The sequence below is a fragment of the Vulpes lagopus genome, chromosome 3, assembly GCF_018345385.1.
Source record: "Vulpes lagopus strain Blue_001 chromosome 3, ASM1834538v1, whole genome shotgun sequence".
Lineage (NCBI taxonomy): Eukaryota > Metazoa > Chordata > Mammalia > Carnivora > Canidae > Vulpes > Vulpes lagopus.
The window spans coordinates 66,840,049-66,857,193 of NC_054826.1; the positions used below are offsets into that span (position 1 = coordinate 66,840,049).

Below are 17,145 nucleotides of genomic sequence, written 5' to 3' on the forward strand. Positions count from 1 at the left end.
GCAACCCTAGGCTCCTTGGGGGTGTCAGAAACATCCCACCCCCTCCTACTGGGATAACCAAAAAATATCTCCAAATCTTTCCCAGGGGCCCCTGGGAGGCAAAACTGCCCCTGTTAAGAACCACCACCACAAGGTAAGAAGATTTTGCATTTAGTTTTGCATTTAGGGCCTCGAGTGCCCTAAAAAGCAGCAGAAGGTTTTTAGAAGAGAGACAGGAGAAGAGAACGGATTAACAAGAGAGGGAGGGGGAGGATTTGTGTCCTTCCAATGAGCAGGGAGGATGAGCTGCTCCAGAGGCTTACATATCCCCGAACGGAAAAGGTCTGGCGAAGCAATCCTCTGTCAGCACGAAAGCAGTTTTTTTGTGGTGTTCCAAACCGGCCTTTATGATGAATATTTAACACAGGTCTGTGCCAAGAGAATGCCACCCTCCCAAGCTGAGGCCACCAAAACCCTGGTCTGACAGCCATCTGGGCCAAGCTTTTCCAGCAGGGCATCTGAGAAGCCTCAGGAAGGGGCCCCCAATGCACAGGTCAGAGGGGGAAGGACCCACTCTGAGACACCAGGCAACATCTCTCTGGCAACCATGCCAACGCCTCTGTGGTGTCAGGCTGGCCGGGTGGGGTGGAGGGCAGGGTGGGCAGAAGCCTACCACCCCAGTGGGTAGGCTGCCAAGAAGGGCCTGGCTATAGACTGGCTCATGAAGACCGATGAAGGGGCCTCTCTGTTTCCTCACCCTCCCTCTGCTCCAGCTCTGGGTCCCCGCATCCCCCTGTCCAAGGGAGTCCTCACCTGCCCCCAGAGATGCGATGTGTCACCCCAGGCAAGCAGAGGGCCCCTAACAGTGCCTGATTCTCTCCAAGGCCTTGGCAAGCAAGCCTGGCCACAGCCAGGAGCCAAGAGCAGGAAGCAAGCCCAGGGGTGAAGCCTCAGAATCCTGACTCCGATATGGAGACCCATTTTGGGGAGAGGCTCCTTCCACAAAGTGGCAGCAGCCTCCCTACCTCCCAGGCCAGGAGCCCGTGATCCTCCTTCTCCCTCCTCCTCAGAGCTGCCTGCCCCAGGTCCTACCCAAGCAGCAGTAGGGGGAGAGCACAAACTTTGGAATCAGACAGATCCGGGTTTGAATCCCAACTCTGCCTCGGATTATTCTGAGCCAAGTCACTTTGCTTCTCAAAGCCACAGTGGTCAAAGGAATGTCACTGGCACAAGGCCACAGTGAGGATTCACGGAGCCTGTCTGTGAAGTTCTCAGCCCCGTGCCTGACATGTGGTAGGTATGGGAACGATACTGTGATATTCGAGAAAGCTCAGCGTCCCTGTTTCCAAAGCCTTCCTGCTGGCCCATCACAGCCTCAGCTGACTCTGGTGTCCATCCTTTCCTCCGCCCCACCCCCAAATCTCAGCTCCTGAGAGGTCTCTGCCGGCCTGGCTCCCCCCCTCGTTCCTGCCTCCACAACCCTGCCATGCACGCTGGCATCCTCGCCAGGCCTGCACACTCCACCTCACCAAACCCTCCCGCCATCCCACCCCAAGGCTGGCTCAGCTCCAAACCGTCCCAGAGAGCCTCTCTCCCCAGTCCACAGGGATGGCTGCTTCCTCTAAGCATCTTCAGCACTGCCCCAAATTATTCCGTGGGCTGAGGCTTGTTTTTACAACCAGACCAAAGCTTCTAGAATAAAAGTCTGTCATACGAGGCATACACCAGGCACTCACTAAATGCTGAACACAACTGCTCCTTTATGTTTCAAAGCTCTCAAATGGTTCCCCAGCCCTGAGGTGTGAACAAGCTTTAAGGAGAGTGACCTGGTACAGATGGGTAAACTGAGGCATGGGCAAATAAAACCCATGCAGGGCCCACCAGCAAGTGAGGAGGAGAGAGGAGGGAGTCCTGCCACCAGCTGCAGCTGCATGAATCTGTATAGCACATCCCCAGGGTAATGCAAGGGAAAAGTGAGAGGCATGATGCCCTGAGAGCTGCCGTAGGCAGGGCCTGATCAGATGGTTCTGAGTATTTTGTTATGGGCTTTGGCCCCTCCTCTGGGGTTAGCACAATGGGACCATACATCCTGGGAACAGGATCTCTCCATGATCCTACCAGACCAGCGCTGGCCCCGCAAATCAGGATCAGAAATGGTCACAGGCAGGTAGGCAGGCACTCCAAGGAGACAGCAAAGGGACACCCTGTTTACTGGCTTCGTGAAATCCCTCAGGAAATTAGTGTTTCAAGCATCCCAGCCAAATAAAGTTCCCACACAATGAATGGGCTGAGCTGCTGGTCCCCTGGGAGGAGAGGTGGCCAGCCACCCATCTGCTCACCTCCATGGGCCAGAACTCTGTGGCTGTCCTCTGCACCTGGGGAGTCAGGACCCCACTACTCACGTACTCCCCGTGGCAGCAGGGGTCGACACACAACAGCTCCTCAGGGGAACGGGCCTGCCTCAACTTCCCCTTCTATTCTCACATCCACAAAGCAAGCCAGCAATGAGCAGAAGAACCAGCCTCAAGCAGCCTTCAGGGACCTCTGGAAGACATTTACTCTCCTCCCCTGCTTTCTGCTAGGTGGTAAGGAGAAAGAAAGTGGCACCAAGCTTACAGAAACAGCAGTCTCCAAGGCAGGCCCTCGGGGCCCCAGTCTTCAGTGAGGGCCAAGCAGGGAAGCTCCCTGGCCAAGGCTGTGAGTCATGGGTCAGAGGTCAAGAGAGCCTGAATGGGACACGGGCCTGCCTTTCTCCAATAAACGTCCTCAATAAAGTCCAGGGGACATGGGGAGGGATGCCAGGGAAGGAGGACTACTAGGCAGGCGACTCCCCTCCACACCACGAACCTCAAGAACTTGGTGGCACTTCCCACTCACTCGCCACCACCCTCCACACGGCCCCAGATCTGAGGGATTCAACGAGATCCTTCTCAGCAAGTCACATCTCAGTCTGGGCAAGCCTTTGGAAAACAGTTCCAAAAGCATACTTTGCTCTACCGAAAACAGTATCTCCTTATATGATTCACCAGCAGACCTCCACCACTTAGCTGCTTAGGACGGTCACACAGCCAGCACCCAGGGGTGTGTCCTGAGTGAGGCTGCTCCCCACCAGCTCCAGGAACAGGGACGCAGCCCATATGAGAGATGGGCCACCAGACTCCCTGCCATCCACGGGAAGGGCGCTCTACCCGGGACCCCGGCCAGGCCTCCAACTCAAGAGAATAATTATAACGTGTACTTTGATGGAAACTGCATTGCCCACAGCACACCTTTCAGCCTTATCTGAATCTGCTTCCACGGAAGCTACCTTAAAACTGAGAGCTCGACACCTGATAGCAACGTACAATCCCGGCCTATAGATGCACAGAGTCGGGCTTCTCCTCCACCCTGTCAGAAAGGCCATTCTGTTCTCTGTTTGCACATTCATTTCAAAAAGTCCTGATTATAAATGTTTCCATTCTTGGGGTTCTCTTTTGAAAGGGTTATCACATTTGCCTGGTTCTCTCACTGATTTGGGAGTGAAGTAAAATCTTTAACACTTAAAAAAAAGAGACTTTAACACTTGTCCATTATTTCTGAGAGTCATGTGTTTACCTTTTCCTGAAAAGTACCTTTTGGCAAACTGAAGGTCTCTGGGACTGAATAGGGCCTGGCTCACCGGCTCACACCCCTGGGGTCTTCAGCCCCTACTCTGGACCCAGACCCAGGCTCCCAGCACCCAAGGGCTCCCTAAGGCCTCCCTAGCTCCCTCTCCCTCCCCACCACTCCTGTTCTCCACCTGCTGGCTCCAGTGGCTAACCTTGCTCTCCTACTAATGGGATTAGTACTTGGCTGTCTGGCCTGAAATTCGACTAGCAATCTAGAGTCTGGGTGGGTGGTCAGGTGCTCCAGGGAGGTGGGTCTGTCCATATTCATAGTTATCCTCTTTCTGTCACAAACAGCCCCCTGTGGTAGCCTTTGCTCCTTGCATCCCAAACCATAGGTTCCTAAAGGGACAGAAGAATTAATATCCAAACAAAGAGGGGGTGAGGGGAGCAGACACTGGGGCAGCCCTCCCCTCTCCCTGAGGCTCCTTGTGACTGGATCTGATTTCTAGCCTCCCCCTTTTCTTTACACCTTCATTGCAGACACAAATCTGCTGCCTTCCTGGTCCCTCTAAGCAGATGCTGGCTCTCTGTCTGCCCCCTAGATACCATTCGCTTCCATATTTACCCATCACCTACCAGGAGCCAGGCACTGGTCTGGGTGCAGTCAGGCTCAAAAAAGTATAAGATAAAGCCCCCATGTCAGGACCTTTCTTCAAGGGGCTTAGACCAAGAACCACTTTTATACACACACACACCACAGAGCTGTAAGAACCAAGAGGGGCAGGTTCGTCACCCCAAGAGATGCCTCTGCAGATGTATGAGAAGCTCTGAAAACCCCAGTGGAAGTTTTACCGTTTTGTGGGAGACATTTACAGGTATAAGAGGACTAACCATTTGTAAGGGCGTCTCCTGAGCTGGACCAGAAGAGGGGGATGATTCAAGCTCTGGAAACTCTCATCAGTGAAGGCCAAGACCTAAATCTTGGCACAACCACCTTTCTGTTCTCGGTGAACACCAAAGGCCCACCTTCAGGGCCTAGGGGTCCCACCTCACACACCAACCCCAGCCCCAGCTAGCGTTTGTTGGCCAGTCTTCCCAGCCTGGGATGGGGCATTATCTCCAGATGAGGAATCTCAGGGAAGTCGAGGTAACTCCAAGGCATGTGATCCCATCCTACCCCTCAGACCACACCTGCCTCAGGCTCTGAATGTGTCCCAGCCCTGAAGCCACTCTCCCCAGGCTCCTACCTGCTGGGGGAAGGGGGGCCGGGACCCAGGGCCTATGGGCACCTCAGCACAGGTACGCACAGCTGAGATCAGGCCTCAGCCTGGGGTGGACGTCAGGCCAGCACATCCACCGGAAAACATCAGGTTGGAGAGAAATAGTCTATTCTGGCCACAACAGGTGGCACCCCACCCACCGCCCCATGACACAGGGACACTCACGATGTTCATGAGGGTGAGGATGTAGTTCTGCACGTGCTCCTTGCCATGGAAGCGCACCACCGAGTCATCCACCACCAGCAGCACCTCGATGCTGTAGCTGCCCGCCTTAGCGTGCCGCCGCTTCCGCTCTCCGTCGCCCAGCTGGTCCCCCACCAGGCCCAGCAGGTTGGGGAGGTCACCCAGGCCAAAAGCTGCCAACCAGGAGGAGAAGAGAGACAGGGGTCAGACCCACAGGAGAGGCTGCCCCTCGGATGCCACCCACCAGCCCACTCAGCCCCATCGTGTGGGTCCTTTCCCTGCCTCTGTGAAGCCAACCCAGCATGAGGCGGTTCCTTCCACACGGCTTAACTCATAGGCTGGTGCAAAGGGCTGGTGCCAGACCACGGCTCAGTCTTTGAGGCAATAAACAGCAGAGAAGGGGGATCTGGCTGGGAGTCGCAAGCCTAGGTCCCAGTCCCCACCCAGTGCTATCTGCCCATGTGCCCTCCCCTTGCCCATTCACCCCTCCAAGTCCCCCTCCCCTCCTGTGACACAGGGATGAGGTATCCTTGATCTCTTACCCACATGCTTGCTATAAAAGTCACAGGTGGCAGTGGGTGGACACACCTCAATTAAGGGGAAAAATTGTGGTGTCACTGTGGCCTATGCAGGGCGTTTTAAGAACCCCTGGACTAAGCTCCCCCCCAATCCCTCCCCATCACTACCAGCAACCCAAAAGTTCACCACCACCACTTTGCCTTTTTGGCAAAAAAGCTAAATATTTCTTTAACAAGGATTTATGAACTTGTGTGATATAATCAGGGAGTTGTCAAACCTTTTCTGAAAGGACCAGAGAGTGACTTTTTTAGGCTTTGTAGGTCCTACAGTCTCCGTCTCAGCTATTCAGTTTGGCATACGAGTAGCCACAGACAACATATAAGCCAACAAGTGTGTCTGTCCCCATAAAACTTAATTTGCAAACACACGTGGTGGGCTTTAGTTTGCCGACCTCCAATCTAATTGAATCCAATCCCATCCTTACAACTCTCAGGTTACTGTCCCCAATATGCTGGTCAACAAACTAAGACCCAGGGTAGCTTGCCCAGGTCTGTCCGAAATCAAGAGAGCAGACCTGGAAACATCGCATCATCATTGGTGCTGCTGCCCAGAAAGGTGGCCCCCAAAGCAGTTACCAGTCCAAAGAGACTGGAGCGACATCTGTTGGGACAATGGAGTCAAGGGTTCCTGAGGACACTGTGGGAAAAGCTAGTGACGGGGAGCAGAATTGGCCACCCCAAAATTTGCCTCCATGGTGTAAGGACCATTTTAGACTGATTATTTTTAAGAAATGGCAGACACAAGAAAAGCTCTGGAAATCGTGGATAAGTGAGGCTTTTGCAAGAGACGTTTTCCTGTAGAAGGAAAATCTCCATTTGTAAGGGTGTCTCCCTGTCTGTACCAGGAAGAGGAGGATGACTCTACATATCTCAGGAAACTCTTATCAATAAAGAAGGAAATGACTTAAATCCACGTAATAACCTTCCCCTTGTTGACTGTGCTTTTCCTGGTAACCTCCCATAACTCACTCCTCCTCCCCACCCACCAACATCTTCTTTTGTCCTTAGCTGGAGATGTTAAGGTAGTGGCTTGGACCATTTAGGGGAGTTACTGGGTTTCCCTGGCTCTCTCCCACGTCTATGGGAGGTATCCATGTAATTAAACTTCTGTTTGTTTCATTCTTGTTAATCTGTCTTTTATTACAGGGTGCCTCAGCCAAGAACCTAGAAGGGTAAAGGAAAAAAATTTTTTCCTCCCCCACACCAAGAAAGCAGGATAGGAGCCTGGGGTCTCTTGAGAAGGTTTCAAAGCCTTAACATTTCATGACTTCCCCACCATCCTACCCTGAAGTTCCTTTATTTTTTTCTTTAAGATTTTATGTGTTTATTCATGAGAGACACACAGAGAGAGGCAAAGACACAGGCAGAGGGAGAAGCAGGCTCCCTGCAGAGAGCCTGATATGGGACCCAATCCCAGGACCCTGGAATCACACCCTGAGCTGAAGGCAGATACTCAACCACTGAGCCACCCATGCATGTGTATTCTAAAGTTCTGATACTTGCACCATTAATTTCCAAGAATATCCAGTTAGTGAGAATCTCTCAGAGAGTGGGACAGGGGGTAAGGATAGAAAAAATGCTACCAGTGCATCCCCAGCACGTATCAAGGGTTGTGGCTGCAGGACAGGCCCAAACGTATAAGGTGGGTAGATGGTAGGTGAGTGATGAAGGTAGGGCCCCTGCCCTTGAGCCCACTGCCTGCCTCAGGTGACAGAGAAGGAACCAGAAGGTAACAGTGCAGTAACTTCAAGGCCTACAGGAGGACTGACCAGGGAAAGCTTCCACACTGGAGACCCAAACCAGGACAGGGGAGTTGACAGTAACTTCTGGAGCAAGCTGCTTGGAGCATGGAGAACAGAGTCCCTAGCAGAGGGAACGGTACCTGCAAAATCCATTGTGAGCAAGTATGAGGTGACACCATCCACAATGCGGGGGACCCTCGTGGAGGATTCCACAGGTGCCTCGGCAGAGACCCCAGTTTTGCCTCTTAGTTTCTATCGATATGGATGCTTCAGGAACTGAAATTTAAGGGCAGGGCAACAGGGGACCATGGGACTCTGCTACCCTTTCTTTTTATCTTCCATTCGGTTAGTGGCCTCCATGTGCAAAGGAAGGAAAGACCTAGACTAAAGGGTTGGTAAAATGTGTGCCCACGGGGGAAACCAGAAAAGTGTGGCCAGTCCCCTGAGTGATGCACAGCCTGGCAAGCAGGGCTCACGCTGCTGTCACCCTCACTCAACCTGGCACAGGAGCTCATGGTGGCCTGGCACCTGAGCCCAGTGGTGAGTACAGCAGCCCAGGGACAAACACCTGGGAGAAAGGAGGGAGAAGCCCCAGGAAGGCCGAAGAAAGGACAAGCATTCTCTCCATGGAGCAGGCAAAATAAATAACAGTCACTCCCAACACATGAACAGTGCCTGTAGGTTTTCAAATCATATGTAAAATGTGGAGCTTGACCCCTTACGGCTCTTCCAGCCAGGTCTGGCAAAGGGGGGCTCAGAGAGGTTGCCTGACTCATCCCAGGTCACACAGCAAGTACTGGCAATGACCCAGAATGCAAACCCAGGGCTCCCACTCTCCCACTATCACGCCCTGTCAGGGCCCACCCAGATTTTCCTCTCTGCAAAAATAGTGAGGAGCAGTGGGGAGGGCCTGCTGACATCAGCCACAAGCCCTGGAGAGGTGCCCCCCACACCCTCTTCCATCTCTCATCCTTTCAGGCCAGAAATAGGTAACCTTCCAAGAGGGGAGCTGCGGGGGGAGCCACGGGCCCCTGGGAGGCTTTCCAGAAGCCCACCCAAGAAGCCCCATGAGAATCTAAAATGGTGCAGCTGTTTCAAAAAACAGTTTGGCAGCTCCCCAAAAAGTTAAATATAGTGTTACCATAGGAACCAGCAATTCCACTCCGAGATCTATACCCAAAAGAATTGGAAACATACATCCACACAGAAACTTGTACGTGAATGCTCATAGCAGCATTATCACCATAACAAAAAAAATGGAAACAACCCAAGTGTCCATTAACAGATAAAGAGATACATACAAAATGTGGTCTATTCGTGCAATGCACGCTACACGTGCGTGAACCTTACAGGCTAAGTGACAGCGCCAGTCACAAAAGGCCACATGGTACATGACTCCCTTTATATGAGGTGTCCAGGATGGGCACATCCAAGGGGAGAAGGGAGATGAGTGGCTGCCGGGGGGTGGGGAGGGGGGAAACTGGAATGGTAACTAATTAATGGGTTCTGGGCCTTTTATGGGAGTGACAGAAATGTTCTGGAATCAGCAGTGATGGTTGCACAACACTCTAAACATAGTAAAAAAACACTGTATTGTATACCTTAAAATGATTAAGTTGGTGGATTTTATCTCGAGTTAAAATAAAGCGAGCGCAGCAGCCCGAAGCCCAGCCCGAAGGCTGCCCCTGAAGGGATGAGCTGTCCTCACATCCGGCAGCCTTGGCCCCCAGCCACAGAGCTGGAACCGGCCACAGGTGCCTGCGGCTCCAAGGGACCCGCTCCTCCCCAGGGGGACCTGTGGGGTGGGACGGGCTCATAGAGAGCGGGGCCCAGGGCTGAAGAGGGAAGGGGCGGCTTTAGGAGCATGGCAGCATCCAGGGCTCAGCCCCGGGGGCCGAGGCAGGGTCCACGGGGGAGTCCCCGCGGGCTGGAAGGGGGCCGGCCGTGCCTGGACGTCCAGCCAGGGAATCTACCTGCAGGCAATCTACCTGCAGGCTTTGAAGTTCGGTGTGCTGTGTGTGAGTATGGGTGTGTGTGAGTGTGCATGTGTGTGACTGTGTGTGTCGTGTGAGTGTGTGTGAGTGTGCATGTGTGCTATGTGTGAGTCGGTGCATGTGTGAGGTATGTGAGTGTGCATACATGTGACTGTGTGTGTCGTGCATGTGTGTGTGTATGTCATGTGAGTGTGAGGTATGTGACGGTTATGCGTGAGTGTGCATAAGTGTGTGTAAGCATGTGTGAGTGTGTGTGAGTGGGTGCGTGTGTGAGGTGTGTGAGTGTGCATGTGTGTGACTGTTGCTGTGTGTGTGAGGTGTGTGACTGTGTTATGTGTGAATGTGCGTGTGTAAGTGGGTGCGTGTGTGAGGTGTGTGACCACATGTGTCATGTGTGTGAAATGTGTGACTGTGCTATGTGTGAGTGTGCATCAGTGTGCATGTGTGGCTGTGTGTTACTTGTGAGTGGGTGTGTGAGGTATGTGAGTGTGTATGTGTGTCATGTGTGAGGTGTGTGACTGTGTGTTACATGTGAATGTGCATGTGTGACTGTGTGAGTGGGTGCGTGTGAAGTGTATGAGTGTGTGTGTGTGTGGCTGTGTTACTTTTGAGTGGGTGTGTGAGGTGTGTGAGTGTGCATGTGTGTGACTGTATGTGTGTATGTGAGTGTGTGTGTGTTGTGTGAGTGTGCGTGTGTGCTGTGTGAGTCGGTGTGTGCGTGAGGTGTGTGAGTGTGCATACGTGTGACTGTATCGTGAGTGGGTGAGTGGGTGCATGTGTGAGTGCATGTGTGTGTGTATATCCTGTGTGTGAGGTATGTGACTGTTATGCGTGAGTATGCATAAGTGTGTGTGTGTGAGCATTGTGAGTGTGTGAGTGGGTGCGTGTGTGAGGTATGTGAGTGTGCCTGTGTGTGACTGTTGTCATGTGTGAGGGTGAGGTGTGACTGTTGTGTGAATGTGCGTGTGTGAGTGGGTGCGTGTGTGAGGTGTGTGTGTATGTGTCATGTGTGAGATGTGTGACTCTGTTATGTGTGAGTGTGCATGTGTAAGCATGTGTGAGTGGGTACATGTGTGAAATGTATGAGTGTGCATGTGTGGCTATGTGTGTTACTTGTGAGTGGGTGTGTGAGGTGTGTGAGTGTGTATGTGTGTCATGTGTGTGAGCTGTGTGACTGTGTGTGTTATGTGTGAGTGTGCGTGAGTGTGCATGTGTGAGCGTGTGTGAGTGGGTATATGTGTGAAGTGTATGAGTGTGTATGTGTGGCTGTGTGCAGTACTTATGAGTGGGTGTGTGAGGTGTGTGAGTGTGCATGTGTGAGCATGTGTGGCTGTGTGAGTGGGTGCTATGTGTGAGTGGTGAGTGTGTGAGGTGTGTGGGTGTGCACGTGTGTGTGAGTGTGCATGTGTGAGTGGGTGAGTGTGTGGGTACACACTAGCTCCCTTCAGGAAGCCGCCGTCAAGCCCATACCCTGAGGGCCCAGAGGAGTCCCCCCACCGGAAGGTCACTTGTGTGTCGCGGATACTTCTAGAGGGGAGCCCAGGCAGCTGCAGCCCTCCGGAGGCCACAGCGCAGCTAGAAGGTCAACGTGATGGGTCACCGGATGCCCCCCTCCCTCCTTGAGGAAACCCGTAACCTGGGGGTGGCAGAGCTCACGGGAAGGAGCGACAACCACGAGGACGTGGCGTCTGTCCTCCGGGAAGCCCGCAGCCTACCTGGGACAAGAAGACGGTGCCAGGAGATGTCCGGGGGGCTCCGGGAGCCAGGAGAGGGGACCCTGGGCTGGGCGGACCCTCGGGGCAGTGGAGACGGAGCACGGTGCCCGGGCTGAGGCAGATCTCTCAAAAGCCCGTTTACCGGCGGGCCTAGGCCTCTGGCATTTCTGTGTGTGCCAAGAGGTACACCCCCTCTTGGGTGTACCCCCAGACGGGACGGGACACCTTTCGGCCCAATCAAGAAGGCTAAATGGAGACGGGACACCCAGAAACGCCAATACACTCACCGGGCTCAGACCCACCAGTGGGCCTAAAATAGCAGTGAGTGTCACGGGTTTGTAAGGAAGCCCCCCACGGCTCCTTGCCTTTCTAGGGAGGGACCAGGTGGGCCCCGGCATGGCATCTCCCACAGGCCCAGGACTCCCAGAAGGAAGCCTGAGGACGGGGAGCCCCACCAGCCTTCCTGGGCCTCGGGGCCAACCCTGTGAGCCCAGCGGTCTGGGCTTCCCGGCCACTGACCGTGGTGGCAGACGCTGTGGTTGGCTCCAGGCCCACGGCCATGCAACAGAACTCCCACCCCCCAGGGTCTCCCCAAAAGGGGAGATTTATCGTCTTTTGATTCAGAACTGGCCTCAGATACAATGGAGCCCAGGGAGACTTGTCCTTCTTCCCAGCCACAGCGGAGAGCACAGTGCTGTCCCATCCTGGCCCCGTAATCCACCCCAGCCCCCCGAGGCTCCACCGAGTGCCTGCCCCCCACCCCAGGCCTGCAGAGCCCCCCACCACCCAGGTCAGACTCTGGTGCTGCAGCTTCTCCTCTGGGCGACCCTGGAAGAGCAGCTGGAGCTTCAGAGGAGGCACTGTATGTGGGGACAGCTGGTCTCCACGCATTCCTTCACGCTGGGCCCAACCCCACCGGGGCCCTGGCACGGCCAGATTCCACCCAAGCCCTTCTCATATCCTCTTGGCCAAAGGGGCTTCGTGACAAAGCTGAGTTGGACAATGCAGCTGGCCGTGGGCCCAGGGCCAGCACACGCTGCATCCACCGCTTCCTTCACACAAGCCCAGGGCCTGCGCGCTGCTGCTGCGCGGGCTCCTGTGCCAGTTGCCGGGGTGCGAGGCCGCCCCTGCTCTCAGGGGCTCTCGCCCTAACCTGCCAGTAGTTACCCAAATAACAATACTGTCAAGGGGCACCTGGGAACATCAGTGGTTGAGCGTCTCCCTTCGGCTCGGGTCATGATTCTGGGATCCAGGATCGAGTCCCGCATCGGGCTCCCCACGGGGAGCCTGCTTCTCCCACTGCCTGTGTCTCTGCCTCTCTCTGTGTCTCTCATGAATAAATAAATAAAATCTTTTAAAAAACCAATACTGTCATAAGAGCAATCATTTATCAAGCACCTACTAGATGCCAAGCTCCACACTGGGATTTTTATATACACTATTGCTAATATGCACAAGCTTAGAGATTAGCAATCGCCCCCACTTTACAGATTAGAAAATGAGGTTCAGAGACTTTTTTTTTCTTTTTTACTCTGTCATTTTTCCATGTATTTAGAGAATGTCCTTCCTATGCCTGACATACAAGCACAGACTTAGTACTAAGCTTTTGATTGAGCTCATAGGTCACATAATACAATGAGATATTTCATTTATCCATTTAACAAATACTTAAGGGCTCTGTTTTAGATGTTAGGGAATACAGTAGAGAATAAAAAAAGAAAAAATCCTCTCCTCATGGATCTGTTTTGGGGTTTGTTTGTTTGGGATTTTTTTTTTTGCATTTTTTTTATTGGAGTTCGATTTGCCAACATATAGATGCTAAGTAACTCGGTTAGGGTCTCACAGCCAACGATGTTGGACATAGGATTTAAAAATGGTCTGTTGGACACAAAGCTGACCCCGATGCCCTCGTACCTGGCAGTCCCCCTACAAATGTCCTGAGACCTTCCTTCCTGAGGCTCCCAGGGGCTGAGTTGATCTTCAGGGGAAGAGCTAACTGCAGACATTGCACCTCCTGCCAGGCGGGGAACTAGCCTTCACAAGCAACCGTAGAGCCCCTCAGTGACCTCTGGAGTCCCTAGGGTCACAGTTCAGGGGGCTCGAGTAGCTCAGCCCCCAACTCCAGCCAGCTGTAGTCACCCCTAAAACCCACTGGGGTTTCTCCGCTGGTATACACGGTCCAGTCCCACTTTACAGATGAGAAGGCCGAGGCCAGGACTCAAGAGGTGAAGGTAACCGGCAGAGGTGGAGCTCAGGGACCTGCCCAGTGCCTACCTTCGTTGTGAAGGTCCCCGCCGGGCTCAGTCCACTCCTGCCGGACCACCTCCCGGCGGTACACCACGTGCGTCCTCCCGCCGGCCTCCTTCTCCTGCTGCCCCCACTCCAGGGGTTCTATGAAGTAGTCACTGCTGTCCGTGCGGATGAGGCCCGCCTGAACCAGGCCCGCCGCAAGCGGGAGGAGCACAGAGGGGGAGAGGGAAGAAGTGTGAATACACAGCACAGAACAGGCGGGCATTTGTGAATGCAAATGTGACCACACACGTGCAGACTCTTCCTCTGGGGTGGGGTGGTGGAGGGGGGACGGCGAGCAAGGGGGCCCAGGCCCATTTCCAGCAACGCAGATCCACTTTGTGTCATGTATGCAGGGTTCCATATAACATTTCATTTAAACAAAGGGTTCCAGGGGATCCCTGGGTGGCTCAGCGGTTTAGCGCCTGCCTTCGGCCCAGGACACGATCCTGGAGTCCCAGGATCGAGTCCCACGTCGGGGTCCCGGCATGGAGCCTGTTTCTCCCTCCTCCTGTGTCTTTGCATCTTTCTCTCTCTCTTTCTATGTCTATCATAAATAAATAAATAAATAAATTTTTAAAAAATATTTAAAAAAATAAACAAAGGGTTTCAGCCCTTAAACAGGGGAGGGGGAGGCAGGAAAGGCCCTGCTGCAGTAAATACACACCCGCACGCACGCGCACACACACACCGACCAGGGCACAGAATTCCAGCCCCAAAGCCCCATCCTGTAAATTTGCCTCTACCTATAGGAAGACCAGTGGTGGAAAGTTCCTACTGGTAAAGGTTAATTATCCTTTACATTGGTGCTGGTCCCCGGCTCCAATACAAAGGGCTATTATTTCAGATTTAAAGCACGTGTGTGTGTAGACCCGGGACAGCACTTAATGCTCCCCGACAACGAAAGAGCCTGGATAAGGGCACAGGAATGCATGCTCTGTTTTTAATCTAATTTTTTGCCTGCATCAAAATATGCCTGTAAAAATAATCAGGTGTTGGCCTTGGAAATAAAAACATTAAAAATATAATCTTGGCCAAGGCCAGAAAATGTGTTATGAGCCCCCGGTGAAAGCAGTAATCACAGAGGCCAATGAGACATGCAACTAGATGTGTGTGAAGACATGTTCAGGGCATAAGCTCACACCCTCCCCCAGCGCCAGCTCTAGGAAGCATCAGACCAGCCCACCCACCACAGTGCCTGGAAAATAGTAGGCAATCCTTAAGGAATATGGGGGGGGGGGGAGTTGTTTTGTTTTATAAGATTTTTTTTTAAGATTTTATTTATTTGAGAGAGATAGTGGGCACAAATTAGGGGAGGAGAGGAGGAGAGGGAGAAGCAGGCTCCCCACTGAGCAGGGAGCCTGACAAGGGGCTCGATCCCAGGACCCTGAGATCATGACCTGAGCCAAAGGTGGACACCAAACCAACTGAGCCGCCCAGGCGCCCCAAGGAATATATGTTTATTGAATTCCTTCACTCATTCGACAAGTATCTATTGAGCGCCTACTACATACCAGCCGTGCTCCAGACACTGGAGATGCAGCTGTAAACATCAGGCAGTGACTGAAAGAACCATTTTTATAAATCTATCAGACCTTCTTCACTTGAATAGGAGCTGCCTCTTTTTAAAGCAGCCATGACTTGGCACCTGGGTGGCTCAGTCGGTTAAGCATCTGCTTTTGGCGGGTCATGATCCCAGTGTCCTGGGATCAAGTCCCACATCAGGCTCCCTACTCAATGGGGAGTCTGCTTCTCCCTCTACCCCTCCCCTCTGCTTGTGCGTGCTTGCTCTCTCTCTCATGCTCCCTCTCTCTCAAATAAACAATCTTTTAGAAAGAAGCCATGACTTTAGGCAACCAAACTCCACCAAATTTTCCCACCTCCACCTGTTCTGAGACGACTTCTTGGGGAACATCCTCTGAAATCTACCGAGCACATGAGTCAGCCACCACCAATCCTCCTCCCACCAAAGCTACTGCAGCTCCTCAAAATCTGGCACTCCTTGCCCCATGTGGCCACCAGATCTCAGGGCCTCACATGAGGGATGCAGTCTCTGGAATGATCTGCACGGCATCGGGCTGGGCTGCAAGGCACAGCCGTCCAGTTCACCCCTCCTGTCCACAACTGCGGACCACACAAGACTTTTCAAGATCACCGTGCCTGCCCCAGTCTGAAGCTTCAATCCCTCAACCACCTCCCTCATCAGGGGAGCTCTGAACTTTGGCTTGGATGCCTCTAGCAACAGACAGCTCCCTCCTTCAAGATCTAACCTACTGTGTGCAGGGACCCAGGTCACGTTTTGTTGAGCTGAAACACACTCCCCTACATCCCACCCTTTGTAAATGGTTTTATTATCAGTGATATTAACCACACTATCTGCCACTTATATTTACATATCTTTTTTCATCTTTACAACAGCCTTATAAGGTAGATACTAATATTAGACGCATTTCACAGATAAGGAAACAGGCTCAGAAAGGTTAAGAAACATGCCCAGTCACCCAGCAAATAAGTGACAGCACAGGCCTCTCCCCAGAGAAGAGTTAGTGAATCCCTATCTCCCCATCCCAGTTACCTGGTAAGGGCAAACACCTGAACCCTGGAATATACGATCTGGGAAATAAGTTTCAAAGCTCTTTATGACTATGGATCTCACAAACCCCAAGAGGACCAAACTGGACCAAACCCCAGGAGTCAAGGATAGAACCTCCCAGCAGTGTTCTTGGTCCATTTTGCACATTGCATCTGGCTTTGACAGGCCATTCTTGCACAGGCTGGGGTGCCCCCTCAGCCTCTGAGACCCTCCTCCTGGAGAGGGGAAGAGCAGGCGGGCTGAGCCACCAGATCAGGAAGTAGGCTGGGCAGGTCCCTGCCACACAGCCCTCAGTTTCCCCATCTGCACCACGAGAGGTTTGGCGGACTATCTCCAGCTCTGCCCTGGCCAGGAAACCAGGCACCACTTGGGGCAGACAGACTGGCAACAGGAACTTTCTGGTTCTCTGCCTCCTTGCCAAATGACTCCTGTCTCCCAATTTATGAGATGTTTATATTTCTGAAAAGTGGTGGCTAATTTTAAAGAATCAAATCACATTTCTGTACAAGACATCAAGAAAAGGAGGAAAATAAGTTGCTGGAAAATAAATGGCAACCCTATCTGTTTTCACCCATACCTCCACCTTCTTCTCTCGGAAACAGTAAGTAAGTAGAAATATATATTAGAAAAGTTCTTAATGCACCACAAACAACAACAAATAGCTGGTTATATCAGCTATTGAGCCACATACTATGTGGGCCCTCAGGCCACTTGTCCAAATAGGAACTCTCTAACGTGCAGGCCTGGCCACCATCAGCCAAGCTCTGGACCCCTTTACTACGGCTGCTCCTGAGGGACCTTTCGTGAGACATGATTGGTTGAGGGGGGTCTGGTTGACATTTCCAATATGACTGGTGACATCACATCAGCTGCAGGGGTAATGCCTTCCGCTATATCTTCATCCTGAGGCCTCTAAGCCATGCTATTCCAGATTTTTCAGCCCTGCTTCCCTTCAGGGGAAGCTCCCAGGTCCAGAGGGTAAGTCCGGGGTGCCTGAAGGAGATAGGATCATGTGGTGATGGGGGAGGCAGGCATTGGCTTATCCTTGTATCCTGTTGTAGGTCGTAACTGAAGAGGTTCAGCTGGTCATCAGTAGCTGTCTACCATCAGGATGAGGTCCCAAACATCTTAGCAGGCAACTGAAGCCACATTATTTCAGCATTAGTCCAAGTGTATATATAAACATGTTTATTCTGAAATAGCAT

The 17,145-nt window shown here is 52.7% G+C and overlaps 1 protein-coding gene across 6 annotated transcripts in view; it reads right to left on the reverse strand.

The window, feature by feature from the left end:
• ADAMTS14 (ADAM metallopeptidase with thrombospondin type 1 motif 14) overlaps positions 1–17,145 on the reverse strand; it is a 77,518-nt gene that overhangs the window by 40,321 nt on the left and 20,052 nt on the right. For all 6 annotated transcript variants that reach the window (XM_041746898.1, XM_041746897.1, XM_041746894.1 and 3 more), the window contains exons 3-4: positions 13,333–13,489; positions 5,012–5,202 (exon numbers count right to left, since the gene is read on the reverse strand). In XM_041746898.1, coding sequence (XP_041602832.1) covers positions 5,012–5,202; positions 13,333–13,489 — 348 coding nt within the window. The remainder of the gene's footprint in view (positions 1–5,011; positions 5,203–13,332; positions 13,490–17,145) is intronic.